We start from the raw sequence: 26224 nt of genomic DNA, 5'->3' as shown, positions 1-26224 counted from the left end.
TTAATTTTTTTTAATTTATTTTTTTTTTTTTTTTTATTTAAAAAAAAATTAAAAAGTTTTTTTTTTTTTTAATTTTTTTTTTTTTAAATTTTTTAATTTTTTTATTAATTTTTTAATTTGATTTTTATTTTTTTAAAATGAAATTTATTTTAAGTTAAAATTTTTAAAATTAAATATTTTGAAAAATATTCACTAAAAATTTTTTTAACATTTTTTTTTCAAAAATGTTTCAAAAAATTTTTAATTTTTAAAATATTTTAAAAAACAAAAATGTATGCCAAAAAAATTTTAAAAGTAATTTTCAAAAATTCAATGGGGCAATTTAATTTTTATTAAAAAGTTAAAAATTTCATTAAAAAATGATCATTAATTTTTTTCGTATTTTCATAAAAATTTTTTTTAAACAATTTTTTTTAAAAGAATTTTCAATTATTTGAGAATTTTTTTTTAAAAAATCATATTTTAACTTAAATTTTCTTTCAAAAATATTTTTCTTTTAATTTCAAAATTTTTAATTCAAATTTTTTTCAGTTAAATTTTATAAATTTTAATTAAATTTTTAATTAAAATTATTATTTTAAATTTTTTTAATTTTAACATTTCAAAGAAATTAATAAAAAACAACAAAAATGTTGATTCAACGATTTTGAATTTTTTATTTTTAAAAATTTTTCAAGCTTTTGTAAAAAAAAAATAAAGTATTTCATTTATTTTTTTTTAGTCGATATTTTTCCCCCCCCCCCCCGATTTTATTTTCAAAAATTTTGGACTTTATTTTTGATTTTCATTTGGAGCGGCCTTATTAAATAATTATATTTAAATTTTTAAAAAAATTTTAAAAAATGTTATAAATTTTTTTAAAAAAATATTTTTTTTCTCAATAATTATTTATAAGACATTAAAAAATGTTGAAAAAAATTTTAAATAAATTTAAACTGAACTTACAAAAATTACTTACAATAAAATTTCATTCCAGATTCAATCTTCCAATCATCGGTGAAATTGTTCAAGCTCCCCCCACTGCCGAACTAGAGCCACTCGTCGAAGGTCAATTAGCGCAAACAGACGAACAAGACATGGGAATGACGTATGCCGAGTTGAGTGAATATGGGCGTCTTCGTAAACAGCAATATTGCGGTCCGTACAGCATGTTTTGCAAATTGGTTGGTGCCTGGAAAGGAGTTCATTCGCCCGAAGAGGTTGCAAACAAAGTCAAACACTTTTTCCGATGCTACGCCATTAATCGTCACAAGATGACAGTTTTGACTCCTTCATATCATGCCGAGTCTTACAGTCCCGATGATAATCGTTTTGATCATCGTCCGTTTTTGTATCCCGTCGCTTGGACCTGGCAATTTAGATCGATTGATGAGGAGGTAAAAAATTGATTTTTAATGAAAAATTTATGGAAAAATTAAAAATTTTAATTTTTTTAGTTAATTCGCATCAAAACTGGCGTTTCGACCACCAATAAAGGTTCCTCCGTGGAAGATCATCAACACCAAATGAGTCAACATTCCGCAAATCGCGACTCCAAAAATACTTCTCCCATCTTTTTCGGCTTGCAAGAGAAAAAGAGCATCCACAAGAGTCACACGAGCGTTTTGGGAAAGATTAAAGATCGCACAGGCGTTCCCGTCTAGGATTCGGGGTGCAACAAAACAGACGATACGGAATCAAACATCTCCGATATTGGCTCCGATGTCGATTTTCTTGAAGATGCAACACCTTAACCCAACTTTTGAGACACTCGCTTAGACAACTCTAGAAATTAGACCAATTTTTGTAGCCTTTTTGACAAATTCATTGCAATTATTATTGAAAGCCATCATAAATGTTAGTCTCCCGTTGTTAAATTTTACGATAGTTTTAACGAAAAACGATGAAAACCGATCAATTTTAGATCAAAATAGTTTTTAGAGCAGCAAAGTAGAGCCTTTTTAATGTTATGGCAAATTTATCGTGTTCCTAGATCGTACTTAGAAGCGAAAAATATTATGAAAAAAACGTTTTTTAGAATCGAAAATAGCACAATTTTTAAAAAATTAACAATTTTAGACATACAGAAGCACACAGGATGATAAATACTCAAAACGTATGAAAAAACATTTTATCAAGTAGAAAATTTTGTGATGAATTATTGAATAAAGTTATGAGAAATTATTTCGTTTTTACTGCATTTCGACTTGTCGTCAGTAAAGCTGCGCCCCATTTTTTTTTATTTCTTCAAAAATCGAGGAGATATGCATGGAAATCATCTTCAGAATGAATATTTATTCAATTTTAGCATTTTAGCTTTGAAACCCATCAAAAGTTGGTTGAAACTTGACGTGAGAAAAAAACAACGGTTTTTGCTCCTCATATGATAAAACCGTTGTTTTTCTTATTTCTTCAAAAATCGAGGAGATATGCATGGAAATCATCTTCAGAATGAATATTTATTCAATTTTAGCTTTGAAACCCATCAAAAGTTGGTTGAAACTTGACGTGAGAAAAAAACAACGGTTTTTGCTCCTCATATGATAAAACCGTTGTTTTTCTTATTTCTTCAAAAATCGAGGAGATATGCATGGAAATCATCTTCAGAATGAATATTTATTCAATTTTAGCTTTGAAACCCATCAAAAGTTGGTTGAAACTTGACGTGAGAAAAAAACAACGGTTTTTGCTCCTCATATGATAAAACCGTTGTTTTTCTTATTTCTTCAAAAATCGAGGAGATATGCATGGAAATCATCTTCAGAATGAATATTTATTCAATTTTAGCTTTTAAACCCATCAAAAGTTGGTTGAAACTTGACGTGAGAAAAAAACAACGGTTTTTGCTCCTCATATGAAAAAACCGTTGTTTTTCTTATTTCTTCAAAAATCGAGGAGATATGCATGGAAATCATCTTCAGAATGAATATTTATTCAATTTTAGCTTTGAAACCCATCAAAAGTTGGTTGAAACTTGACGTGAGAAAAAAACAACGGTTTTTGCTCCTCATATGATAAAACCGTTGTTTTTCTTATTTCTTCAAAAATCGAGGAGATTTGCATGGAAATCATCTTCAGAATGAATATTTATTCAATTTTAGCATTTCTTATTTCTTCAAAAATCGAGGAGATATGATGGAAATCATCTTCAGAATGAATATTTTTGAAACCCATCAAAAATTTTGAAACTTGACGTGAGAAAAAAACGGTTTTTGCTCCTCGGTTTTTGCTCCTCAAATGATAAAACCGTTGTTTTTGCATTTCAAAAATCGAGGAGATATGGAATGAATATTTAAGCACTTTAAAACCCATATGATCAAAAGTTGGTTGAAACTGCAACATCCTTGAACGGTTTTTGCTCCTCATATGATAAAACCGTTGTTTTTCTTATTTCTTCAAAAATCGAGGAGATATGCATGGAAATCATCTTCAGAATGAATATTTATTCAATTTTAGCTTTAAAACCCATCAAAAGTTGGTTGAAACTTGACGTGAGAAAAAAACAACGGTTTTTGCTCCTCATATGATAAAACCGTTGTTTTTCTTATTTCTTCAAAAATCGAGGAGATTTGAGTGAAAATCATCTTCAGAATGAATATTTATTCAATTTTAGCTTTTAGCTTTGAAACCCCCAAAAATTGGTTAAAACTTGACGTGAGCAAAAGTTGGTTGAAACTTGACGTGAGAAAAAAACAACGGTTTTTGCTCCTCATATGATAAAACCGTTGTTTTTCTTATTTCTTCAAAAATCGAGGAGATATGCATGGAAATCATCTTCAGAATGAATATTTATTCAATTTTAGCATTTTACCTTTGAAACTCATCAAAAATTGGTTAAAACTTGACGTGAGAAAAAAACAACGGTTTTTGCTCCTCATATGATAAAAAAATCGAGGAGATATGCATGGAAATCATCTTCAGAATGAATATTTATTCAATTTTAGAAGCTTTAAACCGTTGTTTTTCCGTTATTTCTTTAAAAGTCGAGGAGATATGCATGGAAATCATCTTCAGAATGAATATTTATTCAATTTTAGCATTTTAGCTATGAAACCCATCAAAAATTGGTTAAAACTTGACGTGAGAAAAAAACAACGGTTTTTGCTCCTCATATGATAAAACCGTTGTTTTTCTTATTTCTTCAAAAATCGAGGAGATATGCATGGAAATCATCTTCAGAATGAATTTTATTCAATTTTAGCTTTTAGAAACCCATCAAAAGTTGGTTGAAACTTGACGTGAGAAAAAAACAACGGTTTTTGCTCCTCATATGATAAAACCGTTGTTTTTCTTATTTCTTCAAAAATCGAGGAGATATGCATGGAAATCATCTTCAGAATGAATATTTATTCAATTTTAGCTTTGAAACCCATCAAAAGTTGGTTGAAACTTGATGTGAGAAAAAAACAACGGTTTTTGCTCCTCATATGATAAAACCGTTGTTTTTCTTATTTCTTCAAAAATCGAGGAGATATGCATGGAAATCATCTTCAGAATGAATATTTATTCAATTTTAGCATTTTAGCTTTGAAACCCATCAAAAATTGGTTAAAACTTGACGTGAGAAAAAAACAACGGTTTTTGCTCCTCATATGATAAAACCGTTGTTTTTCTTATTTCTTCAAAAATCGAGGAGATATGCATGGAAATCATCTTCAGAATGAATATTTATTCAATTTTAGCTTTGAAATCCATCAAAAGTTGGTTGAAACTTGACGTGAGAAAAAAACAACGGTTTTTGCTCCTCATATGATAAAACCGTTGTTTTTCTTATTTCTTCAAAAATCGAGGAGATATGCATGGAAATCATCTTCAGAATGAATATTTATTCAATTTTAGCATTTTAGCTTTGAAACCCATCAAAAGTTGGTTGAAACTTGACGTGAGAAAAAAACAACGGTTTTTGCTCCTCATATGATAAAACCGTTGTTTTTCTTATTTCTTCAAAAATCGAGGAGATATGCATGGAAATCATCTTCAGAATGAAATTTTTTTTCTAAAATTAATTTTTGTTTTAATTCATTAATTTTTATTTTTTTATTAATAATATTCGCTTCATTGTTACAACATATTTAGTTGCCGTCTAATCTAAACTTTCATTGTCATTGATTTCAAAAAAGCATCTTTTGATGCATTTACAAGCCCATCAAATGTTTGCAACTAAAGAAGTAATCAACAGATTTGTTAAAAAAAATTAAATATATTAAAAATTTGTCCAAAAAAATCAACTTTTCGTATATTTTGGTGAAAATTCAAGTAATTTTAGTCTCATCTGGTTTCGTTAACTGTTTGAAGTCATAGTTCGAGCTTTAGGTGTCTTGTCGCGATGTGCCCGCCACTATTTCCTGACTCGTCGTCGTCTCACTCTCTTTCGATTGTTGCCTTAGAAATTTCGGATCTTGTGACGGCGCCTCGAAATGAACAATGTGAAAAATTTCGTTCACCGAATTAAAAGTGCCCACAATGCGGATGTAGACAATGGGACGCGGCGCAAACGTCATATGTTGCCACGACTTTAGCTGCGAGCTCCTTTTGTCCACAATGACGTCCCAGTTCTTTTGATCGATCGATGCCTCAATGAAAAAGCTGTAAGCCCGTTCGTCGCAGTCCCACAACAAGATGCGACACGATGCCAAGTAGTACGGTTGCCCAAGTTGAATGGTAATGGCGCCACTGCCGAGCTGATGACACGTGTATCCCGAGTCCCAATCGTAGTTTTTGACGTCGCCATTTAGCAAGGCGTTCCGTGTTCGTGAAACACCTTCGAGCACAACCGCCGAACGATCGAGTGTCGCAATATTCGTTGTCGGAGCTACAATGCCATTCACACGTGCCGGAGTATTTTTCGCGTAAAACACTTCTAACGCTACACAATGAAACACCCGATTAACGGAATTATGAGTGCCAACCACACGGATGAATTTCACCGGTAAATCGTCAAAATACAAAAATTGCCATGACCGACAATGGTATTCGGTGTGATCAATGACACGTTTCCACACTTCCTTGTTAACCGACACCTCGATGTAGTACGAATAACTCCGGATATCGCGGTCCCACAGCAACATTTTCACATGATTCACGATAAAAACGTTGCCCAACTCGACCATGAGACACTCGGCGTCGTCATCGATGACATGCGACGCATATCCGCGTTCCATATCGTAGTTCTTGGTATCGCCATCGATCAAAAATTCCGCATCTTTGCCGCAAATGACGCGTGCCCCATGCCCCGGTGTCGCTAAATTCTCCTCCGGCACCAGAGATCCGCGATAATTGAGATATTCCTTGGCAGCTTGCACCGCAATGGCATCCAAGATGATGTCGGAACTCAAAATTCCCGATGGCCTGACGACATTTAGCAAGTGATGCAATTCCATCAGGGGCAAACGCACGAGTTCGAGCACTTTTTTGATGTCCGCCGACGAATTGTGCTTGTACCAGATGGCAACGGCTTTGTAAATCGCCACTTCTGGCGCAAAAAATGAATCTCGTCGTAACAATCCGCACAACGACTCCTCGCTAATACTGTTGAAAGCGTCATTTTTGAGGACGTTCACGGCATTGCGATCGATAAATGTGTGACAGACATCAATTAGCGACGCTAAACCAAACAATCGAGCTGAATCGAGGATTGAACATGCATTTTCCACGGATAAAATTTTGTGTAGATACGTCGAAATGGCGTCTTCTAGCTCTAAAAAGCCATATTGGTTCGCTAAACCCAGAATATCGAGCACGTCAATTGTGTTTTCCATCTTGTTGAGTGACAATACGCCCGAGTACACGTACTGCAACAACGCCTTGAACGCCTTGTACGGCACTTGCACGTTAATTTCATTCTGCCCGGACTCGACGAAGCCGCCGCCATACAAAAGTGCCCGAAAATAGTCGCTGCGCGCTGCCAAAATGACACGATGAGCGAACAATTTCTTGCCCTCAACAATGAAAGTCACGTCAGAATAATCTAAAAACCCACACAAAAAGTTAAAAAAAAAAATTAATTCGAGAAAAAAAATTCAAAACTCACCGGAATTCATGCAGAGTTGCGAGAGATCTGCCGAAAAACGAGCCCGACAATCGATTTCACCAAGGGTGCTGCCGCCCTTTTTTCCCGTTTCCTTGGAGTGTGCCAAGAGTGCTTCCGTGAGATGCGAATTCAGTAATGCCTGTTGAACGAAATCGCGGGGGCTTTTACTACTCATAGTAAAGAAAAACAACACAAAGCTATTTTATTTGCTCGTTTCTCGTTTCTCCCTCTCAATGCAGTGTGACGATGACGATCGATCGATAACACGACGCAATTCCACAAAATACGTAAACAAACGACGATTTTCCGCTTTTTGTTGATTATTCTTCGAATTGACGGGTTTTTCAACAAATAATGCGCTTGAGAAACGGGAAAATCACATGTTAAGCCGCCTAAATTTGTGATTTATAGCGAAATTTTGCTGATTTCGGAAAATTACGCTCTCTTATTTATCGTGCGAAATTTTGACAGTTGTTAGGCCGATACAATTATCAAAAGTTTTTCAAAGATCTATGAAAATAGAAAAATTATACCACTTGAATTTTGAATGGTATAAAAATATTTTAAGACTAAAAAGCTCATTTTTGTTGAAAATTTTAAGAAAAATTAAAATTAAAAATTTTCAGAAACTTTTTTTTCAAAACTGTGTCAAAGCCATTTTTGTCTAATTTTGCTCCAAATGGATAAAAATTTATTTGAGGGACTCTAATTTAATATTTTTAATCATTTTATAACTCAAAACTGCCAAAAAATTAAAACTGAAAAAAAAAATTTCTTTGACATAGTTTTGTTTTGAAAACTAAATCAAGAGCAAAAAAACTGTGTCAAAAACTGTGTCAAAGCCAATTTTGTCAAATCTTGCTCCAAATGGATAAAAATTTATCAGAGGGCTCTAATTTATCATTTTTAATCATTTTATAACTCAAAACTGCCAAAAAATTGAAACTGAAAAAAAAAATTTCTTTGACATAGTTTTGTTTTGAAAACTAAATCAAGAGCAAAAAAACTGTGTCAAAAACTGTGTCAAAGCCAATTTTGTCAAATCTTGCTCTAAATGGATAAAAATTTATCAGAGGGCTCTAATTTATCATTTTTAATCATTTTATAACTCAAAACTGCCAAAAAATTGAAACTGAAAAAAAATTTTTTCTTTGACACAGTTTTGATTTGAAAACTAAATCAAGAGCAAAAAAACTGTGTCAAAAACTGTGTCAAAGCCAATTTTGTCAAATCTTGCTCTAAATGGATAAAAATTTATCAGAGGGCTCTAATTTATCATTTTTAATCATTTTATAACTCAAAACTGCCAAAAAATTGAAACTGAAAAAAATTGTTTGCTTTGACATAGTTTTGTTTTGAAAACTAAATCAAGAGCAAAACTGAATCAAAAACTGTGTCAAAAACAAAGCCAATTTTGTCAAATCTTGCTCTAAATGGATAAAAATTTATCAGAGGGCTCTAATTTATCATTTTTAATCATTTTATAACTCAAAACTGCCAAAAAATTGAAACTGAAAAAAAAATTTTTCTTTGACATAGTTTTGATTTGAAAACTAAATCAAGAGCAAAAAAGCTGTGTCAAAAACTGTGTCAAAGCAATTTTTGTCAAATCTTGCTCTAAATGGATAAAAATTTATCAGAGGGCTCTAATTTATCATTTTAAAGCATTTTATAACTCAAAACTGCCAAAAAATTGAAACTGAAAAAAAATTTTTTCTTTGACATAGTTTTGTTTTGAAAACTAAATCAAGAGCAAAAAAACTGTGTCAAAAACTGTGTCAAAGCCAATTTTGTCAAATCTTGCTCTAAATGGATAAAAATTTATCAGAGGGCTCTAATTTATCATTTTTAATCATTTTATAACTCAAAACTGCCAAAAAATTGAAACTGAAAAAAAATTTTTCTTTGACATAGTTTTGTTTTAAAAACTAAATCAAGAGCAAAACTATGTCAAAAACTGTGTTTAAGCAATTTTTGTCAAATCTTGCTCTAAATGGATAAAAATTTATCAGAGAGCTCTAATTTATCATTTTTAATCATTTTATAACTCAAAACTGCCAAAAAATTGAAACTGAAAAAAAATTTTTTCTTTGACATAGTTTTGTTTTGAAAACTAAATCAAGAGCAAAAACTGTGTCAAAAACTGTGTCAAAAACTGTGTCAAAGCCAATTTTGTCAAATCTTGCTCTAAATGGATAAAAATTTATCAGAGGGCTCTAATTTATCATTTTTAATCATTTTATAACTCAAAACTGCCAAAAAATTGAAACTGAAAAAAAAATTTTTCTTTGACATAGTTTTGTTTTAAAAACTAAATCAAGAGCAAAAAAACTGTGTCAAAGCCAATTTTGTCAAATCTTGCTCTAAATGGATAAAAATTTATCAGAGGGCTCTAATTTATCATTTTTAATCATTTTATAACTCAAAACTGCCAAAAAATTGAAACTGAAAAAAAATTTTTCTTTGACATAGTTTTGTTTTGAAAACTAAATCAAGAGCAAAAAAACTGTGTCAAAAACCGTGTCAAAGCCAATTTTTGTCAAATCTTGCTCTAAATGGATAAAAATTTATCAGAGGGCTCTAATTTATCATTTTTAATCATTTTATAACTCAAAACTGCAAAAAATTGAAACTGAAAAAAAAATTTTTCTTTGACATAGTTTAGTTTTGAAAACTAAATCAAGAGCAAAACTAAAACAAAAACTGTGTCAAAAACTGTGTCAAAGCCATTTTTGTCAAATCTTGCTCTAAATGGATAAAAATTTATCAGAGGGCTCTAATTTATCATTTTTAATCATTTTATAACTCAAAACTGCCAAAAAATTGAAACTGAAAAAAAAATTTTTTCTTTGACATAGTTTTGTTTTGAAAACTAAATCAAGAGCAAAAAAACTGTGTCAAAAACTGTGTCAAAGCCAATTTTGTCAAATCTTGCTCTAAATGGATAAAAATTTATCAGAGGGCTCTAATTTATCATTTTTAATCATTTTATAACTCAAAACTGCCAAAAAATTGAAACTGAAAAAAAAATTTTTCTTTGACATAGTTTTGATTTGAAAACTAAATCAAGAGCAAAAAAACTGTGTCAAAAACTGTGTCAAAGCCAATTTTGTCAAATCTTGCTCTAAATGGATAAAAATTTATCAGAGGGCTCTAATTTATCATTTTAATAATTTTGTAACTCAAAACTGCCAAAAAATTGAAACTGAAAAAAAAATTTTTCTTTGACATAGTTTTGTTTTGAAAACTAAATCAAGAGAAAAACTATGTCAAAAACTGTGTCAAAAACTGTGTCAAAGCAATTTTTGTCAAATCTTGCTCTAAATGGATAAAAATTTATCAGAGGGCTCTAATTTATCATTTTTAATCATTTTGCAACTCAAAACTGCCAAAAAATTGAAACTGAAAAAAAAATTTTTCTTTGACATAGTTTTGTTTTGAAAACTAAATCAAGAGAAAAACTATGTCAAAAACTGTGTCAAAAACCGTGTCAAAGCAATTTTTGTCAAATCTTGCTCTAAATGGATAAAAATTTGTCAGAGGGCTCTAATTTATCATTTTTAATCATTTTGCAACTCAAAACTGCCAAAAAATTGAAACTGAAAAAAAAATTTTTCTTTGACATAGTTTTGTTTTGAAAACTAAATCAAGAGAAAAACTATGTCAAAAACTGTGTCAAAAACCGTGTCAAAGCAATTTTTGTCAAATCTTGCTCTAAATGGATAAAAATTTATCAGAGGGCTCTAATTTATCATTTTTAATCATTTTGCAACTCAAAACTGCCAAAAAATTGAAACTGAAAAAAAAATTTTTCTTTGACATAGTTTTGTTTTGAAAACTAAATCAAGAGAAAAACTATGTCAAAAACTGTGTCAAAAACCGTGTCAAAGCAATTTTTGTCAAATCTTGCTCTAAATGGATAAAAATTTGTCAGAGGGCTCTAATTTATCATTTTTAATCATTTTGCAACTCAAAACTGCCAAAAAATTGAAACTGAAAAAAAAATTTTTCTTTGACATAGTTTTGTTTTGAAAACTAAATCAAGAGAAAAACTATGTCAAAAACTGTGTCAAAAACCGTGTCAAAGCCATTTTTGTCAAATATTTCTTCATATGGATCAAAATTTAACACAAAGGTTCATAATTTTTAGACCTAAAACATAATTTTTAGACCTAAAGAGCAAGAAAAAGTTTGGAACATTTTCAAAAATTGTATCGGCCTAAAACTTTCAGTGCCGGACCAAATGACAAGCCCCGTTTGAATAGACGTCAAAACAACAAAACTTTTAGAGACGGAATTTTCTCACATATTTTAGGTAATTTTTTACATTTCTCTTATTTTTTAATTGAATTTTGCTCATTTTTAATCAAAAAATTTACATTTTCAGCTAACAATAAGGCCATAGTGTAAGATTTTACGTAGATTAGAGGTTGAAACGACGACACGTCAATTTTCCAGACAAAGACAAAACAAAAACACATCCCAAAAAAATGGTGAAACTGTATTCCATCAGCGTTTTCTACAAGGGTTTGAATGAGGCAAAGGTTCTCAGTTCCGCCTACGACTTGAGTAGCTTCTCTTTTTTCCAACGCGGATCCGTTCAAGAGTTCATCGGGTAAATTTCTTCATATCTTCTCATCCTTGAACCAAATTTAATTTTTTTTTTGTTTTTTTCTCAGTTTTGCCAGCAAAACAATCGTTGAACGCACGACACTCGCGTCGCGACAGTCCGTGAAGCAAGACGTTTACATGTGTCACGTGTATGTGCGCGCCGACAATTTGGCTGCCATCATAATTGCCGACCACGAATATCCGCAGCGCGTCGCCCACACACTTCTCACAAAAATTCTCGACGACTTTACGCAACGCATCGCCTCGGAATTGTGGCCCACGGGCAGCGAACAAACAATTTCCTTCACACTGCTCCCCGGTTACTTGCAGAAATATCAGGATCCGCGACAAGCTGATGCTCTCACGAAGATCCAAGACGACCTGGACGAGACGAAAATCATTCTGAAGAACACAATTGAGGCCGTTTTGGAGCGCGGCGAAAAACTCGACGACTTGGTGACAAAATCCGAAGACTTGTCGAACGCGAGCAAAGCATTTTATAGGACCGCCAAAAAGACAAATTCGTGTTGCAGCTTCAGTTAAAAAGCATTCCTCGTTAATTTACCAAAAAAAATTGGCTCTAAACTCACTTTTGGGGGCAAAATTAATAAAATTATTCGTGTTAATGTTGACATAATCGGGAAAAATCACAGAAAAAAACGTAAATCGGAAATCTATAATAGCTGTTAATTGTGAAAAATAAAAAAAAAAATACCAAGAAATTGCTTAAGTGACTCTTCTTCTTTATTTTTGTGTAAATTTCGAACCTACAACTTACAATTATGCCTTAAAATTAGCGAGAAGTTTGTTAGTAATAAAAAAAAATGTCAAAAGTAATTCAAAAAAACAAATCAAAGAGAAAGCGGAGGACAGTCTTATTTATTAGTGTCATTTTTCTTCGTTATCAAATAAAAGAAAAATTTTGTCTTGTACGTGTGTGAGCGTTAATATCCTTAAATTAATGAATAAATAACGGGTGGACCATTTAAAATGATCGCGATCGATATAAATATGATGAGGTCGACAAAATAATCAAAAAAAATTTCGGATTTTTTGCTTGAAATGAACTATTTAGGTCTCGAATTGAAATTTTTAGTTTTCGAAACAAGTTTTTAGATCTCAAAATGAATTTTTAGATCTCAAAATTAACTATTTTCATCTCGAAATGAATTTTCTCGATCTCGAAACGAATTTTTACTCTTAAAATTGAATTTTTACTCTTAAAAATGAATTTTTACATCTCGAGTTGAAATTTTTAGGTCTCAAAATGAACTCTTCAGATCTCAAAATGAACTTTTTAGGTCTCGAAATGAACTTTTTAGATCTCGAAACGAACTTTTACGCTTAAAAATGAATTTTTACATCTCGAGTTGAAATTTTTAGTTCTCGAAATGAACTTTTTAGGTCTCGAAATGAACTTTTTAGGTCTCGAAATGAACTTTTTAGGTCTCGAAATGAACTTTTTAGGTCTCGAAATGAACTTTTTAGATCTCGAATTGAAATTTTTAGGTCTCGAAATGAACTTTTTAGGTCTCGAAATGAACTTTTTAGATCTCAAAATGAACTTTTTAGATCTCGAAATGAAATTTTTAGATCTCGAAATGAACTTTTCAGATCTTAAAATGAATTTTTAGGTCTCGAAATGAATTTTTTCGATCTCGAAACGAATTTTTACATTTCAAAATGAACTTTTTACATCTCGAGTTGAAATTTTTAGTTCTCGAAATGAACTTTTTAGATCTCAAAATGAACTTTTTAGGTCTCAAAATGAACTTTTTAGATCTCGAAATGAACTTTTTAGATCTCGAAACGAACTTTTACGCTTAAAAATGAATTTTTACATCTCGAGTTGAAATTTTTAGGTCTCGAAATTCACTTTTTAGATCTCGAAAAAATTTTTTTGATGATATTTTGAATCTGAAAACGAGCTTTTAGCTCATAAATTCTGCCAAAAAGTCTGTAAAATCCAAAATATTTTTGATTATTGTATCGACCTCAATGTGCTAGCTTCTAAAGCTCCTAACGATACATTTTTTCTGTCATTTTGCGACAATTTTCAAAAGTACGTGCTTAAACCCGCAGTATTTCACATGACTTATTGAAGCAAATTGCTATCCAATCCGGCTGCAGTTGTCCCCATTGTATCTGATTCACCTCTCCTTCAGCTGCCGTATACGCCAAAATGGGATCTTCGATAGCGCGCGGCATCTGTTGAATATCCCAGATCAGTGCTTGATGATCATCGCCCGCCGTACAGATGTGACAAGAGCTAAAAATAGCGCAAAAAAAGTTTGTTTATAATTTTTTCACACGTAATGACGCATAAATTATCGGGAAATTACTCACCTGTGCGGTGCCCAGGCAACTCCATTGACAGGAGCTCTGTGATTCGCGAGCCGAGCAACTGGCGTACACGGCACTCGTACATCCAAGATGATAATTTCGCACGAATCCATCCCAATGGTCGCCAAATAATTCGGATCTTGTTTGTTCCATGCGAGTCGTAGGAGTGGCGTATGCGTGGGATCCTCATAAATGATCGTCGAGTGCTCCAAATGACGCAAATCGAACATTCGCACAGACCCGTCAGCTCCAACACTAGCAAACATGTCTCGTCCGCCGCCGGCTCGGGAAAATGCAATGTCATAAACTTCTTTGTCGTGTGCAATCAGCTGCGTTTTCACATGTCCCGTAACGGCTTGGACCCTTCCAAGTGGTTGTCCCGTCTCCAAGCCCCAAATTGTGCATGTCGTATCGATGCTGGAGGTGCCCACGATATTCGGATCGACCTCATTCCAGTCGAAACTCGTCAGTGGCGCACAAAAATCGCTGTTTTTATTGTTGTTCAGGACAATTTCGAGACGTGTTTCTGGTTCGCCGGCACGCCAAACCCGCAAATAGTCTCCCGATGTGGCAAGCAAGTCGGGGAAAACCCCCTTGGAGTCCGGAATAAACATTATTTTTGTCGTCGGATACGGATGTTCGAAGGTACTGCGTTCCCGGAACTCGCTGGTCTCCTCATCCAAACTGATTATTTGCACTTTGTTGTTGTATTCCTCCACAAATGACCCCAGGGCGAGTCGAAATCGCTTGTCGGGCCTCAAACTCCAGTTCATCGAGTACAGAGGCCATGGCGCGATGTATTTGTAAATTTCCTTACGCTTTCCGGAACTCGACATTTTTTATTTTGGTCGAAAATCACGGATGAAATGTCCTAAAAATTAACAAAATTCACTTTTAATCAACGAAAATCGACAAAATTTCGAAAGTAACTCACTTTTTCTGCACAAAACGATTCGTAAGTATCCTATTTTAAGTACATAAATGCGTGAAAACCCGAAAATGCCACAATTTTTCCCATTAAATGTTTTCCCACAGAGTTTGACGTTTGCGAATCTGTCAAAAATTCATTCACAATTCAAATTCCGAGTGCCGTTACTTCTCGTGAATGAATCAAATCCGCACAAATACTTGTTCAATTGAGTAGTAAAGTCGTGAATTGCCTTCTGTTGAGATATCGTCCTCTGAAATTGAAGAAAATTATTAAAAAAAATGCCGAAAAAAATTAAAAAATTAAATTAAAATTAAAAATTAAATAAAAAAAAATTAAATTTTAATAAAATTTAGTGAAAAAACGAAAAATTACGATGGTCAAAGACCGTTTAGACGAATTAAAGCGCGTAAGTGCTAATGAAAAGTGCTAATTTCGTCAAAAATCTATCGATAAAATTGCTCATCACTAATGAGAAAGTGATTTTTATTTGCAGACATGCAGATCGGGCAACGACGTGACGCTGGATATTGTCGTAACGAAGGAACAAAAAGACATTTTAGTGATATTAGACAAGGTAAAATGCGATAAATGCCCTATCAACATCCAATTATAAGCGATTTTGTTTACTCGCGAGATAAGATAAGATTTCGCGTCAATGATTTTTTTACCGAAGACCTCCGTTGATGCCATTATTCATCGTTTATCGTCACTTTTTTCACTTTTTGTGTTATTTGCATGCCTCGAGACGCTCATTGACGGCAATTTATGTAAAGTCAATCGTCGTACAATCAACGCGAGACGACATCCACTTTATTTTAATTAAACTATTGTGTAAATAACGATCAATTTTAATTGAAAGTTGCACAAATAGCGGACTTTTTCTTGTAATCGAAAGCACAATTGCCTAATTTTTTCGCACAAAATGCCCAATTAACTGCTAATCAAGCGGAGGAGCGTAGTCGTAGCCATAAATCTTCCTTAATGGGAGACTTCCCGCTTCATTAGCTGACCTCGATTTTTTTTTCTTAAAAAGTTTTCAGAAATTTCTTCGTGGATTCAGGAGATTAAGGATAATGTTGAGTTGATGCGCGCCACAATTTCCGAAGCTGCATTTCACTACAATGACAAAGGTATGATGACCAAGTGACATATTTTTAAGTGTTTGACGCCAACTAATTGGTTAGTCACGCTATTTTGTTGAGTTTTTATGTTTTTTGTTCAATTTGTAGGCATACGAGATAAGATGAAGCTGCGGATAGATGAGAGTTTAGCGAATTGTAAGAAGGTGAATGCAATTTTTTGTTTGAATTTTTTAAAAGGTTTGGAATTTGTTAGAAATTTTTAGCAAATAAGTGCAAAAAATAAGTTTGAGAGATGCAAATTTGGTTTAAAATGAGATTTTTTTGAAAATCTGACGTTTAAATGTCAAAATTTGACAATTCAACAATTTGAAAATATTGATAATTTGACAGCTGTCAAAATTTCGACTAAATTTGATATTTTTGCTTAAAAAAATTAACATTGAACGTTCCATTTTTGACATTTGACCAAAAATTTTGACACCTGTCATGATTTCAACTGTCAAAATTATTTTAAATTTAGCCAAAATGTCAGTTTTTAGAAATTTGACGTTCAAAACTTTAAAACTTCTTTCATTTAAAAATTTGTCAAATTTAAGGAAAATTTTGACAAATTTAAAAATCAAAATTTGATTGAATTTTTTTTTTATTAAAAATTTCATTAAAAAAATTTACAATTTTGACAGTGTCAAATTTTGAACTGTCATATTTAAATTTTACATTTTTTTGACAAAAAATAATAAAAATATTATTTTAAAATGAAAATTTTGGCAGCTGTCATGTTTTAAATGGCAAAGGTTGATAAAAAATTAAAAATTTTATCGAAATTTTTGACACCTGTCATTATTAGAACTATCAAAGTTATTTAAATTTGATCAAAAAGTTAAAATTTCTGACGTTTTAAAAATTGACAGCTGTCAAAGTTAAAACCGGTTTAAAAATAATTTTTCAAATTCGATATTTTAATGAAAAAATTACATTAAACGTCAAAAATTTAATCATTTAAGAAAAATTATTGACAGCTGTCATATTTTTGAATGTAAAAAGGCATGAAAATTTAACTTTCATTTGAAATTTAAAATTTTTCTAAAAAATATTTTAAAAATTTTGACGTAATTGTCAGAATTTGATCTGACAAGATATCAAAAAGTTAAATTTTGATGACAAGTGTCAAGATTTTGTTTGAAAAGTCAAATTTTGACACAAATTGATTCAAAATTTGTTTGACAGCTGTCAGATTTGTTCAGTCAAAATTATTATTTTTAAGAAATTTTTGGACTTTTTTATTAAAATATACTAAAAATTTCTTAAAAATTCAAATTTTAGTAAAAAATGTTGACATCTATCAATTTTTGAACTGTCAAAATATTTTTTTCGAACTTTCAGATCCATTCGGCAATCAAAGCAATGGAAAAAGAGATTGATGAGAACGACCTCAGCACATTATCCCGTATCAAAAAGATCCAATTTCTGCTGATAAAGGACTTTTACTTGCGTACTTATAGCGAGCACGAAGAATTTATCAACGCTTATGAGGAAAAAGTGAAAAAAATCGCCCAAATGGAAGCCAAAATCAGTAAGAATTGCAATTTTTCCCTTAAAAAACTCGCTAAAAAATTTTTTTTTCAGTGTCAGTTCCAATAACTCCCGAAGAAACGGAAGGCTTGCTCGCCAATAATTCCGGCAATCAATGCTTCGTTGGCAACTACGTCGAAGAAACGGAAAAAATGCGTCTCGAATTGCGCGATCTCATGACGCGACACAACGAATTGATCGATTTGGAGCGTTCGCTCACGGAAGTCCGCGACATGTTCATCAAAATTTCGACTCTCGTGATGGAACAAGGTGCCATGATCCAAGTTGTCGAATATCATGCGCAACAGGCGACGTTAAATGTCGAATACGGCGCCGATCAACTGGAAAAAGCGCGCGAAAAGAAAATCAAACGACTCAAGACCAAAAGTTGCATCCTCATTTGGGTGACGGTGATACTCTCGCTTCTCATTGTGATTTTACTGTTTGCGCCGTAAATTTGCTCTACGGCTATTTTAATGCTACAAAGTCAAAAAATACAATTAATTAATACAAAAAATTAGTCTAAACTTAAAAAAAAACGAAAAAAAATTGCGTTAACGATCGTTTCCATCAAAAATATCCACTTCGAACGCCGACTTGAACATCTTGAAAATCGCGTAACGTGCCGTCAAATCGCGAATTCGGCAAATTTCTTCGTCGTTATCTGTGAGGGGATCCACGGCACTCAGCAAGAACGACAATCCGAGATGTTGGAAAACCACGGGAATCGGAATGGAGTCGGTTGAGATGTCCTGAGCCGATGCCATGCGTGCCAATTCTTTGACTTTTTCCTTCCACGGCACTCCCAAGGGGTAAAGTTTCGGGATTTTGTCGACTTTGAGCGATTTGTTTGTGATGTGGTTCACTACTGCGAGCACGACGTTGTTCCGAGCTTCGTTGAGAGATTGGCCGTTTCCGAAAAATTCCATGTTGTCGCATAGAACGGAGACTCGGAAAAATGGATAAACTGGGATTGGAGTCGCTGTTGTGAAGGAATTTTGTAAGATGAAGCGGATTTGTGTAACTTCCTCTGGTGTGAGTAACGGAGGTTTGCCACTGTTGAGATGGATACTGAAAAGAAAAAAATTAAAATTAAAATTAAAAAAATAAATTTGGGTATTTTTATTTACATTTGTCGATTTTGAAAAAAAAAATTAAAAAAGAAAAATTTTCAGTTTTTAAATTTTTTTTTTGTAAAAAGCATTTGAAAAAAATCTATTTTTAATTAAAATCATACAAAAAATTAAATAAACTTAAGACATTTTCTTTTAAAATTGAGATACAAAAAATAAGTCACGTGAACCAAAATTATTTCTCCTCTCTTAAATTTGACTTAAAAATTTGTAAATAACGAAAAAAAAAATAATTAATTCGACAAATCCATTAAAAAGTTTTTGATAAAAATTAAATAATTATTAGGTAATTTTTTTATTATTTTTTTTTAAATCTTGATGCGAAACAAAGTAAAATAATTAAATTTAGTTGCTTTAAATAATAAAATTTTAAAAAATAATTAATAAAATTAAATTTAAAAAATAATTAAATTAAATTATTAATTTTTTTTTTAAATTTCATTTTAAAAATATTATTAAAAAATTTAAAAATAAATTATTTTAAAAATTAATTATTTAAAAAAATAAATTAAATTTTTTAAAGGATTTTCATTTAAATTTAATTTATTTTTTTAAAAAATAAAAGTTTCAATTAATTTATTAAATAATTTTTTTTAAATTTTAAAAAAAATTTTCATATAACTACGAATAAACTAATTAAAAAAAAAAATATTTAAAAATTTTAATTAAATTATCTGATGGATTTTTATTTAAATTTTATTATTTTTAAATGAGAATTTTTTCAAATAAAAGTTTCATTTAATTTATTTAATTTTTCATTAAATTATTCAAAATCAATTAATTAATCGAGAAAAATATTTTTTTAAAAATTGATAAAATTTTAATTTATTTAATTAAAATTAAATTAAATTTATTTAAAGTCGTTTTAATTTTTTTTTTAATTTAAATTAAAATATTTAATTATAAAAATTAATTTTTGATTTTTTTTTTTATAATTTTTGTTTTGTTTAAAAAATTAAAATAAAATTTAAACGACTATTCAAAAAATAAAAAAAATACTCACTCAAGAAAATCAAAACATTTAATTTCGCGCAAGATAATCTCAACACGATCAAAAAAGCTGCAATATGGAAACGGCTTTACTGGGCCCGGAGGTTTGACGACAGCAACGGGATCTTCTTTCACCACTTTTTGCTTCTGCACTGTCACTGAAGGTTGAGTAACTTCAACAGCTTTCTTCTCATTTTGTGATTTTTGGTTCGTTTTCCCGTAATTTTTGCGAAAAAACTGCAAAATTATATCATCCGTCGCTGCTTGTTTGCTCTTGCCCTTACTTTCATAAGTAACGCCTTTATGGGTCAACATCATATGAAAAATCTGTCCATCAAAAGCCTTTTCTACAATTCCCGTTTGAATTTTGAACAAAAGCGATCGTTCGTTCGTGGATAAAATATTTTTCGTCGATTTAATGCTGAAAATTTAATTTTTTGACTTTAAAAAAATTTTAAAATTGAATTTCACAACTCACTCTTTCCACGTATTTTGTTGCCGATAGTGCTTCAAGACATGTTCGATGCGCTTATCTAACGGCGATTGCATATTAACTTCCTCTTCGACGGGATTTTCCTCCGCTGATTCACTAATTTCGTCATTTTCTTCCGTTTCCGAGGCATTTTCTGCCAAATAGTCATCGAGACCGGCAACTTCGAGACGTTTGTTGACAATTCGCAGTGCCTCAATATCGGTTTCCTGCAAAGAAAGTATCGGATTACGTTGATGTAAACAAATAATTTGTGACAAAAACCAGACCACGCACCGAGTCAAACGTAATTTCGTCACAAAAGAGAAACTCGATGATGTGTTCGATGTCCTTGCTGTGAAAGTCCAAGTAGATGAGGGGCAAAATTGATGCGGTTTCGGCTTCTTCCATGTCTGCGATGAAGGAAAAGATGTTTTCGAAGAAGGGACTTGCTTCGACGAGAGGTCTTTTGTTGCATTTGATCCGTTTCATGTCAGCTGTCACCAAAAATACCAACGCGTCGTCCATTTGGAGCGAGGGCGAGGCACTTTCGTCACTACTTTGCGGCGTTTCCATTGCTTTTTAATGCATTTTTCACCAAAAATCACTCGGACTGCGTGTAACGGTAATGCGATAAAATTTAGTTTTGCTGGCTGATGATAGAGGGCAGCCCAATTTCCGGGTTTTTAGTTCCAATTCACGCCGCATTTCCATTTTTGTGGCGCTTTTGGACTTGAAACTTGAATCAGCGGAAGGCAATTTTAAAATTTATCACTTTTATTCGTCTCACAAATCTTAAAATCTGCAGAATTAAAAAAAATCATCAAAGCCGAATCAATTTTTCCGCAGTAAAGACCTGTTTTAAATTCTCTAAAATGGGAAAAATATTTTTATTATCGTTATTTTTATCATGTTTCATCCTTTTTTCCACGGCGGACCTCATCAGGTACGAGAATTTCGGGCTTTTTAAAGTTGCTGCGTCACTTCTTTGTTCTCCGGATTAATTAAATTAACGAAATTTCTTTGTAGAGTGCCCGTTCAAAAGGACTTGAGTGCTCGTCGGTTCTTCCAAAGTGTCGGAACGGAAGTTATGCGCTTGCAATTGCGCTATGGCGAGTACGGAGGACCCATTCCAGAGCCCTTATCTAATTACATGGTGCGTTATCGATTGTTTTTGTTTATTTTTTTGTTCTAGAATTGTTGTTTTTTGTAGGATGCTCAATATTACGGACCTATTACTATCGGAACACCACCACAGAGTAAGTGAAAAAGCGATAAGACGAGCAAATTATCAATTTTTCGTTTGTTTTTAGGTTTCAAAGTTGTCTTTGACACCGGATCATCCAATTTATGGGTAAGTAATGAAGGTAAAAGTGTCATTGCGTGATTTTAATCCAATTTATTTCATCAACAGGTGCCTTCCAAGAAGTGTTCTTTCACGAATATCGCTTGTTGTGAGTATTTTCTTATCAAAATTTGGACTTTGAGTTGATTTTTGATGCGTTTTTTAGTGATGCACAACAAATATGACGCCAAAAAGTCCTCGACATACGAGAAAAACGACACAAAATTCGAAATTCATTACGGATCGGGCAGTTTATCCGGTTATCTCTCCACTGACGTTGTCAATATCGGCGGTTTGGACATCAAACAACAAACTTTCGCCGAAGCGATCAGTGAACCGGGTCTAACTTTCGTCGCTGCCAAGTTTGATGGCATCTTGGGACTTGCTTATTCCAGCATTTCAGTCGATCATGTCGTTCCGCCCTTCTACAACATGTACAATCAAGGTTTAGTTCAATCGCCAGTTTTTTCCTTCTACTTGAATCGCGATCCGGCAGCGAAGGAAGGCGGTGAAATCATTTTCGGAGGCAGCGATCCCCAAAAATACAAGGGAGATTTCACCTACCTACCGGTTACGCGTAAAATGTACTGGCAATTCGCCATGGACAAAGTTCAAGTGGGCGACAAGACGTTCTGTGCCAACGGATGTGCAGCTATTGCCGATACGGGAACTTCGCTCATCGCAGGACCTTTGGCTGAAGTAACGGAAATCAATAAGGCACTTGGCGGAACACCAATTATGAATGGCGAATACATGATCGACTGCAATTTGATCCCGAATTTGCCGACAATTAATTTTGTGTTGGGCGGCAAGTCGTTCTCGTTGAATGGAACGGACTATGTTTTGCGTGTTGCGCAAATGGGAAAGACAATTTGCTTGTCTGGGTTCATGGGAATCGATATTCCGCCACCAAATGGACCGTTGTGGATCTTGGGAGATGTCTTCATCGGGAGATATTACACGGAATTTGATTTTGGCAATGATCGTGTTGGATTTGCTGAAGTCGCTTAAGATGAGAGAGACTGAATGAAGAAGGAACGTTTGTTTTTTCCAAAGAATTTTGAGATTTGAAGAGCTTTTATCAAAATATTAATTTGCTATTTCAATAAAAAAATATATTAAAATTAATTTTTTGTCTGATTTTTTCTTTGTCGATGATTTTTTTTTTTTTAAAAATAAAAAAAATAGTAAAAAAGGAGAATTTTTCAAATTTTTTTGTACTTTCTGATTCAATTGATAAAATTAGCAAGTTTACAATAAATTTATGAAAATAATGAAATTAACTTGCTTTTTTACACATTTTCTATCGAAATTTAGATAAAAAAAAATTTAAGTCACGTGATCAAAATTATTTTTTTCTAATTTTTCGGGAAAATCTTAGCTCAACATGATTTATTTATTTTTTTTTTTCAAATAAAAAAATTTGACATATTTTTAAATATTTTTTCAATAAAATAAATTTTTTTGAGAAAAATTTTATCAATTTGCTAACTCTTAAAATTATTTTTGCCAAAAATCATTTGCAAAAAATGTTCAAAATCCGCGAAAAATTAAATTTTTTTTAAAAATAATTAAATTAATTAGTTAAAAAAATTGATTTCAATAATAAAAATTCAAAAAATGGTTATTTTTCTAAAATTTTAAATAGATTTATTAATTTAATTTTATTTGATTTAATTAATTTAATAAATTAATTAATTACATGAATTAATTAATAAATTAATTAATTAAGGCCGCTCCAAATTATTTTTTGTCCCCTGCCCCAAAAAGCCGAAAATAATGGGGCAAAATAAAAAAAAAAGTTAATTAAAAATTAATTTTTTGGTCATTTTCCTTACTTTTTCAAAATTTTTATTTCAAAAATAAAATAAAATTTTCTTCTAAAAAATATTTCCTAAAAATTATTTTTCGAAAATTTTTGACGGGTATTTTTATGAATTTTTTTTTTTAAAATTTTTAACTTGAAATCGCTTGATTTTATTAATTTAATAAAAACTATTAAAAATTCATAATTTTTAAAATTAATTAAATAATGAAATTTAGTATTTTTTTTTTTTATTTTGCCCCTTAATTAAAAAAATTTTTGGGAAAAAACATTGGAAAAAATTTCAAAATTTAATTAATTATTTAAAATTAAATTTAAAATTATTTTTTTTTATTTTTGCAACATTGAATTTTCTACTTTTGAAATGGAACAAGAATTTCGAAAAATAGAGTAAAAAAATTGAAATAAAAAAATGTTTTTTTTTTATATTTTGATCATCATTTATTTCTTTTTATATTATTTCACTTTAAATTTAATTAATTTATTACAAGTACTTGTTCAAATAATTGCATTTCATGGTATTTTCTTCAATTGTATTTTTTTTAATCAGAGAGAAAATATTAAAAATATCTAACTTCTAAATATAATTAAATATAAAATTAACTTATACAATTTAATTTTTCTTTATATTAATCTATACTTTTTCGTCAATTAAATCATTAAAATTATAAAAATTTACAAAAATTTTGATTTCAATCATATTCAAAACATTTTTAAGGAAATTTAAGAAGGATTCTGTCAAAAAGAAACAAAAAAATATATATTGCTAAGTAATGTTCTTTCTTTGGTTTTCCACATTTATGGATGAAAAGTTAATTGTTGTAGCAAAAAAATCGGAAATAATACAAAAAATAATGTTTCTTTGGAATAATCTCGCGCGTGTATGCTTGCTTGCACACGAAAACATCATGAAAGCAAGGGATTTTTATACAATTTTTTTTTAATCATTAGGTAAATACACGAATTGAAAACCTTATAATTTATATAAATTTATATATTTTTAACTATTTCTCATTATTTATTAGCAATAGTATAATTACACTGGTGATTTTTTTTTGTTTAATGTTCTTGTACATTTTACAGCAAGAGCGTCAAAAAAGCGTTGTATAAATTTTCGTAAATTTCTTTTTTTTTTGTTTTAAACATAAATATTTTTAATATCATCTGGTTCTGGTTTCTTTTTGTATTAATATGAAATATTTACAAAAAAAAAATATTTTTTTTAACATTAAAATTATAAACTTAAATGATTAATCTTTGTTGGTTTTTTTCTGATAACAGGTCGTTACAGTATGAAAATTAATTTTGAAGAGAATTTTTTTTTTATGAAATTTAGAAGTTTTTCGGTTTTTATTATTAGATTTTATTATTTGACCATCAAACAATAAAAATTTGTGCCCAAAAATTGTTTTTTTTTTTAATTTTTTAAGTACCTATTTTTGACAGAAAAATTAAAATAAAAAAAAATAAAATTTAAATTAAAAAATGAATTATAAAAATTAATAAATTTAAAAAAATAAAATTATTTTTTAAAATAAATAATATAAAAAGTTAAAAAAATAAAAATTAAATTAAAAAAATTTCTTTAAAAATTAAATAAATAAAAAATTAAATAAAATTACTTTTTGAAAAATAATAATAAAAATTAAATAAAAAATAATAATTAAAAATTAAATTAAAAATTAATAAATCTTTAAAAAAATTAAAAAATAATTTTTTTTAAAAAAAATAAAATGATAAAAAAAATAAAAAATATAATAAAAAAATAATTTAAAAATCAAATAAATTTAAATAATAAAATTTTACATCATTTAAGCCCAAAATAAAAAAAAAATAATAATAATAAAAAGCAAAAAAAAAAATATAAATGATACAAAAATTTAAAATTTGTATGGAATTCAAACGTATTTCACACAAAATTCCACAGAAATTTTAAACTTTAATATCAAAATATAAAAAAATTCTGTTAAAAATTAATTTTCTATTGTAACAACCTGATTGATTAATTAAATTAATAATAATATTTTTTTAATTAATATAAACATTAATAACTAATTTTGATTGTTTTGTTTTTTCTTAATTCGCCATTTTTTAATTAAATTTATTTTTTTTCAGGATAGTACGGGTTGAGTCTGACTTAAAAAGAAAATATTCATGAAAAAATTGAGTTTTTTGAGGAGGAGGATGAAAAATTATAAAAAAAAATAATTAATATTTAACTATGAGTATCTATGATGATTTTTTTTATCATTAAAACCTGAATTGTTTCGTATTTTATATTATTTTGTAATTTTTTTTAATTGTAAATAATTATTATCAGTATTTTATTTTATTTTTTTAATTTTAATTATTTTTTACTGAGTGGTTCAAAGATTTTATTTATAAATATTTTTTTTCATCTTTTCTCTATATCTTTGGCTTTCTACAATTATTTTATCTTTTAAACGTCCAGCTAATTTTTTTTTGTATTTAATTTTTATTAGGGAGACGACAGAAATACATTTAAGTAGTACGATATAATTTTAACACGGTAATCCTATTTTCCACCTTTTTTTATATCAAAATCTTTTTTCTGTGTGTGTGATATTTTTTTTTTGCTTGTCAAAATATTTATTTACATGGATTAAATACTACGATGATGACTTAAAAGTAAAATTTTAGCGTCTACTATACGAGATAAATGTCGTTATTATTATTATTATTAGAACTGCTTGATTTTGTACACGCACTTCCGGTTGGGCTGGCGGCACTTGCAGAGCTTGCGCGCGTCGCTGCCAATGGGGATCGGATATCTTGACTACTGAGTGCTCCAGCGGGACTGCTATTCTGTCCATTTTCGTTGCCATAATAGTATGAAGAGTCTAAAAAATTAAAAAAATTGGTAAAAAATTTATTTTTATAAAAAAAAAATTAA

The 26224-nt window shown here is 30.4% G+C and overlaps 8 protein-coding genes across 14 annotated transcripts in view; 4 read left to right on the top strand and 4 right to left on the bottom strand.

Moving 5' to 3' along the window:
* LOC134836039 (glutamine-dependent NAD(+) synthetase) overlaps nucleotides 1–2133 on the top strand; it is a 35814-nt gene extending 33681 nt beyond the window's left edge. The window contains exons 6-7 of the mRNA XM_063851163.1: nucleotides 977–1376; nucleotides 1437–2133. Of these exons, the coding sequence (XP_063707233.1) occupies nucleotides 977–1376; nucleotides 1437–1643 (607 nt within the window). The 3' untranslated portion in view covers nucleotides 1644–2133. The remainder of the gene's footprint in view (nucleotides 1–976; nucleotides 1377–1436) is intronic.
* Nucleotides 2134–5003: 2870 nt separating this feature from the next.
* Nucleotides 5004–7475, bottom strand: LOC134834739 (BTB/POZ domain-containing protein 9). Its single transcript, XM_063849495.1, has 2 exons — nucleotides 7010–7475; nucleotides 5004–6946 (listed from the first exon to the last, which is right to left on the bottom strand). The coding sequence occupies exons 1-2, from the start codon at nucleotides 7182–7184 to the stop codon at nucleotides 5289–5291; spliced, it is 1833 nt and encodes a 610-aa protein (XP_063705565.1). The 5' UTR covers nucleotides 7185–7475; the 3' UTR covers nucleotides 5004–5288.
* A 3731-nt stretch (nucleotides 7476–11206) lies between these two features.
* LOC134834563 (synaptobrevin homolog YKT6) lies at nucleotides 11207–12310 on the top strand. The gene is made up of 3 exons (XM_063849286.1): nucleotides 11207–11324; nucleotides 11397–11624; nucleotides 11689–12310. Exons 2-3 carry the CDS (start codon nucleotides 11500–11502, stop codon nucleotides 12161–12163), a joined length of 600 nt encoding a protein of 199 aa, XP_063705356.1. The 5' UTR covers nucleotides 11207–11324; nucleotides 11397–11499; the 3' UTR covers nucleotides 12164–12310.
* A 46-nt stretch (nucleotides 12311–12356) lies between these two features.
* On the bottom strand, nucleotides 12357–15014 carry LOC134834561 (DDB1- and CUL4-associated factor 7). Of its 7 annotated transcripts, none has more exons than XM_063849285.1 (4): nucleotides 14898–15014; nucleotides 13967–14834; nucleotides 13687–13889; nucleotides 12357–12406 (listed from the first exon to the last, which is right to left on the bottom strand). In XM_063849285.1, exons 2-3 carry the CDS (start codon nucleotides 14797–14799, stop codon nucleotides 13691–13693), a joined length of 1032 nt encoding a protein of 343 aa, XP_063705355.1. In that variant the 5' UTR covers nucleotides 14800–14834; nucleotides 14898–15014; the 3' UTR covers nucleotides 12357–12406; nucleotides 13687–13690. The 7 variants fall into 7 exon arrangements, 5 of the variants coding, with proteins under 5 accessions (XP_063705355.1, XP_063705354.1, XP_063705352.1 ...); XM_063849284.1 differs by lacking the exon at nucleotides 12357–12406 and adding an exon at nucleotides 12477–12572 and having other exon boundaries at nucleotides 13691–13889; XR_010162173.1 differs by lacking the exon at nucleotides 12357–12406 and adding an exon at nucleotides 12494–12572 and having other exon boundaries at nucleotides 13615–13889.
* A 102-nt stretch (nucleotides 15015–15116) lies between these two features.
* On the top strand, nucleotides 15117–18003 carry LOC134833413 (syntaxin-4). Its single transcript, XM_063847724.1, has 6 exons — nucleotides 15117–15300; nucleotides 15388–15468; nucleotides 15928–16024; nucleotides 16124–16179; nucleotides 17360–17549; nucleotides 17603–18003. Exons 1-6 carry the CDS (start codon nucleotides 15268–15270, stop codon nucleotides 18001–18003), a joined length of 858 nt encoding a protein of 285 aa, XP_063703794.1. The 5' UTR covers nucleotides 15117–15267.
* Nucleotides 18004–18102: 99 nt separating this feature from the next.
* On the bottom strand, nucleotides 18103–20764 carry LOC134833412 (uncharacterized). The gene is made up of 4 exons (XM_063847723.1): nucleotides 20438–20764; nucleotides 20150–20370; nucleotides 19685–20092; nucleotides 18103–18619 (listed from the first exon to the last, which is right to left on the bottom strand). Exons 1-4 carry the CDS (start codon nucleotides 20714–20716, stop codon nucleotides 18103–18105), a joined length of 1425 nt encoding a protein of 474 aa, XP_063703793.1. The 5' UTR covers nucleotides 20717–20764.
* Nucleotides 20765–20917: 153 nt separating this feature from the next.
* Nucleotides 20918–22613, top strand: LOC134836123 (lysosomal aspartic protease). The gene is made up of 6 exons (XM_063851337.1): nucleotides 20918–21086; nucleotides 21170–21296; nucleotides 21354–21399; nucleotides 21454–21494; nucleotides 21555–21594; nucleotides 21652–22613. The coding sequence occupies exons 1-6, from the start codon at nucleotides 21016–21018 to the stop codon at nucleotides 22494–22496; spliced, it is 1170 nt and encodes a 389-aa protein (XP_063707407.1). The 5' UTR covers nucleotides 20918–21015; the 3' UTR covers nucleotides 22497–22613.
* A 3364-nt stretch (nucleotides 22614–25977) lies between these two features.
* Nucleotides 25978–26224, bottom strand: part of LOC134835429 (paired box protein Pax-5) — a 55184-nt gene continuing 54937 nt past the window's right edge. Inside the window, exon 9 of the mRNA XM_063850308.1 lies at nucleotides 25978–26171. Within this exon, the coding sequence (XP_063706378.1) occupies nucleotides 25978–26171 (194 nt within the window). The remainder of the gene's footprint in view (nucleotides 26172–26224) is intronic.

The sequence above is a fragment of the Culicoides brevitarsis genome, chromosome 3, assembly GCF_036172545.1.
Source record: "Culicoides brevitarsis isolate CSIRO-B50_1 chromosome 3, AGI_CSIRO_Cbre_v1, whole genome shotgun sequence".
Classification (NCBI taxonomy): Eukaryota; Metazoa; Arthropoda; class Insecta; order Diptera; family Ceratopogonidae; genus Culicoides; species Culicoides brevitarsis.
Note: the sequence above shows the minus strand (reverse complement) of the source record. Positions and strands in the feature narration are given on the sequence as shown.

What these genes read in the sequence shown, in the direction of transcription:
- LOC134834739 (XM_063849495.1), bottom strand. Translation starts at nt 7,184, where the DNA reads ATGAGTAGTAAAAGCCCCCGCGATTTCGTTCAACAGGCATTACTGAAT. An exon ending in GCAACTCTGCATGAATTCCG is followed by an intron (nt 6,947 to 7,009) that starts GTGAGTTTTGAA and finishes GTGGGTTTTTAG; the next exon opens with ATTATTCTGACGTGACTTTC.
- LOC134834563 (XM_063849286.1), top strand. Translation starts at nt 11,500, where the DNA reads ATGGTGAAACTGTATTCCATCAGCGTTTTCTACAAGGGTTTGAATGAG. An exon ending in TCCGTTCAAGAGTTCATCGG is followed by an intron (nt 11,625 to 11,688) that starts GTAAATTTCTTC and finishes TTTTTTTCTCAG; the next exon opens with TTTTGCCAGCAAAACAATCG.
- LOC134834561 (XM_063849285.1), bottom strand. Translation starts at nt 14,799, where the DNA reads ATGTCGAGTTCCGGAAAGCGTAAGGAAATTTACAAATACATCGCGCCA. An exon ending in GTTGCCTGGGCACCGCACAG is followed by an intron (nt 13,890 to 13,966) that starts GTGAGTAATTTC and finishes CGCTATTTTTAG; the next exon opens with CTCTTGTCACATCTGTACGG.
- LOC134833413 (XM_063847724.1), top strand. Translation starts at nt 15,268, where the DNA reads ATGGTCAAAGACCGTTTAGACGAATTAAAGCGC. An exon ending in GTTTAGACGAATTAAAGCGC is followed by an intron (nt 15,301 to 15,387) that starts GTAAGTGCTAAT and finishes TTTTATTTGCAG; the next exon opens with ACATGCAGATCGGGCAACGA. An exon ending in ATTTCACTACAATGACAAAG is followed by an intron (nt 16,025 to 16,123) that starts GTATGATGACCA and finishes TTCAATTTGTAG; the next exon opens with GCATACGAGATAAGATGAAG.
- LOC134833412 (XM_063847723.1), bottom strand. Translation starts at nt 20,716, where the DNA reads ATGGAAACGCCGCAAAGTAGTGACGAAAGTGCCTCGCCCTCGCTCCAA. An exon ending in ACGAAATTACGTTTGACTCG is followed by an intron (nt 20,371 to 20,437) that starts GTGCGTGGTCTG and finishes CTTTCTTTGCAG; the next exon opens with GAAACCGATATTGAGGCACT. An exon ending in AAATGTTTTGATTTTCTTGA is followed by an intron (nt 18,620 to 19,684) that starts GTGAGTATTTTT and finishes TTTTCTTTTCAG; the next exon opens with TATCCATCTCAACAGTGGCA.
- LOC134836123 (XM_063851337.1), top strand. Translation starts at nt 21,016, where the DNA reads ATGGGAAAAATATTTTTATTATCGTTATTTTTATCATGTTTCATCCTT. An exon ending in AGCCCTTATCTAATTACATG is followed by an intron (nt 21,297 to 21,353) that starts GTGCGTTATCGA and finishes TGTTTTTTGTAG; the next exon opens with GATGCTCAATATTACGGACC. An exon ending in CCGGATCATCCAATTTATGG is followed by an intron (nt 21,495 to 21,554) that starts GTAAGTAATGAA and finishes TTTCATCAACAG; the next exon opens with GTGCCTTCCAAGAAGTGTTC.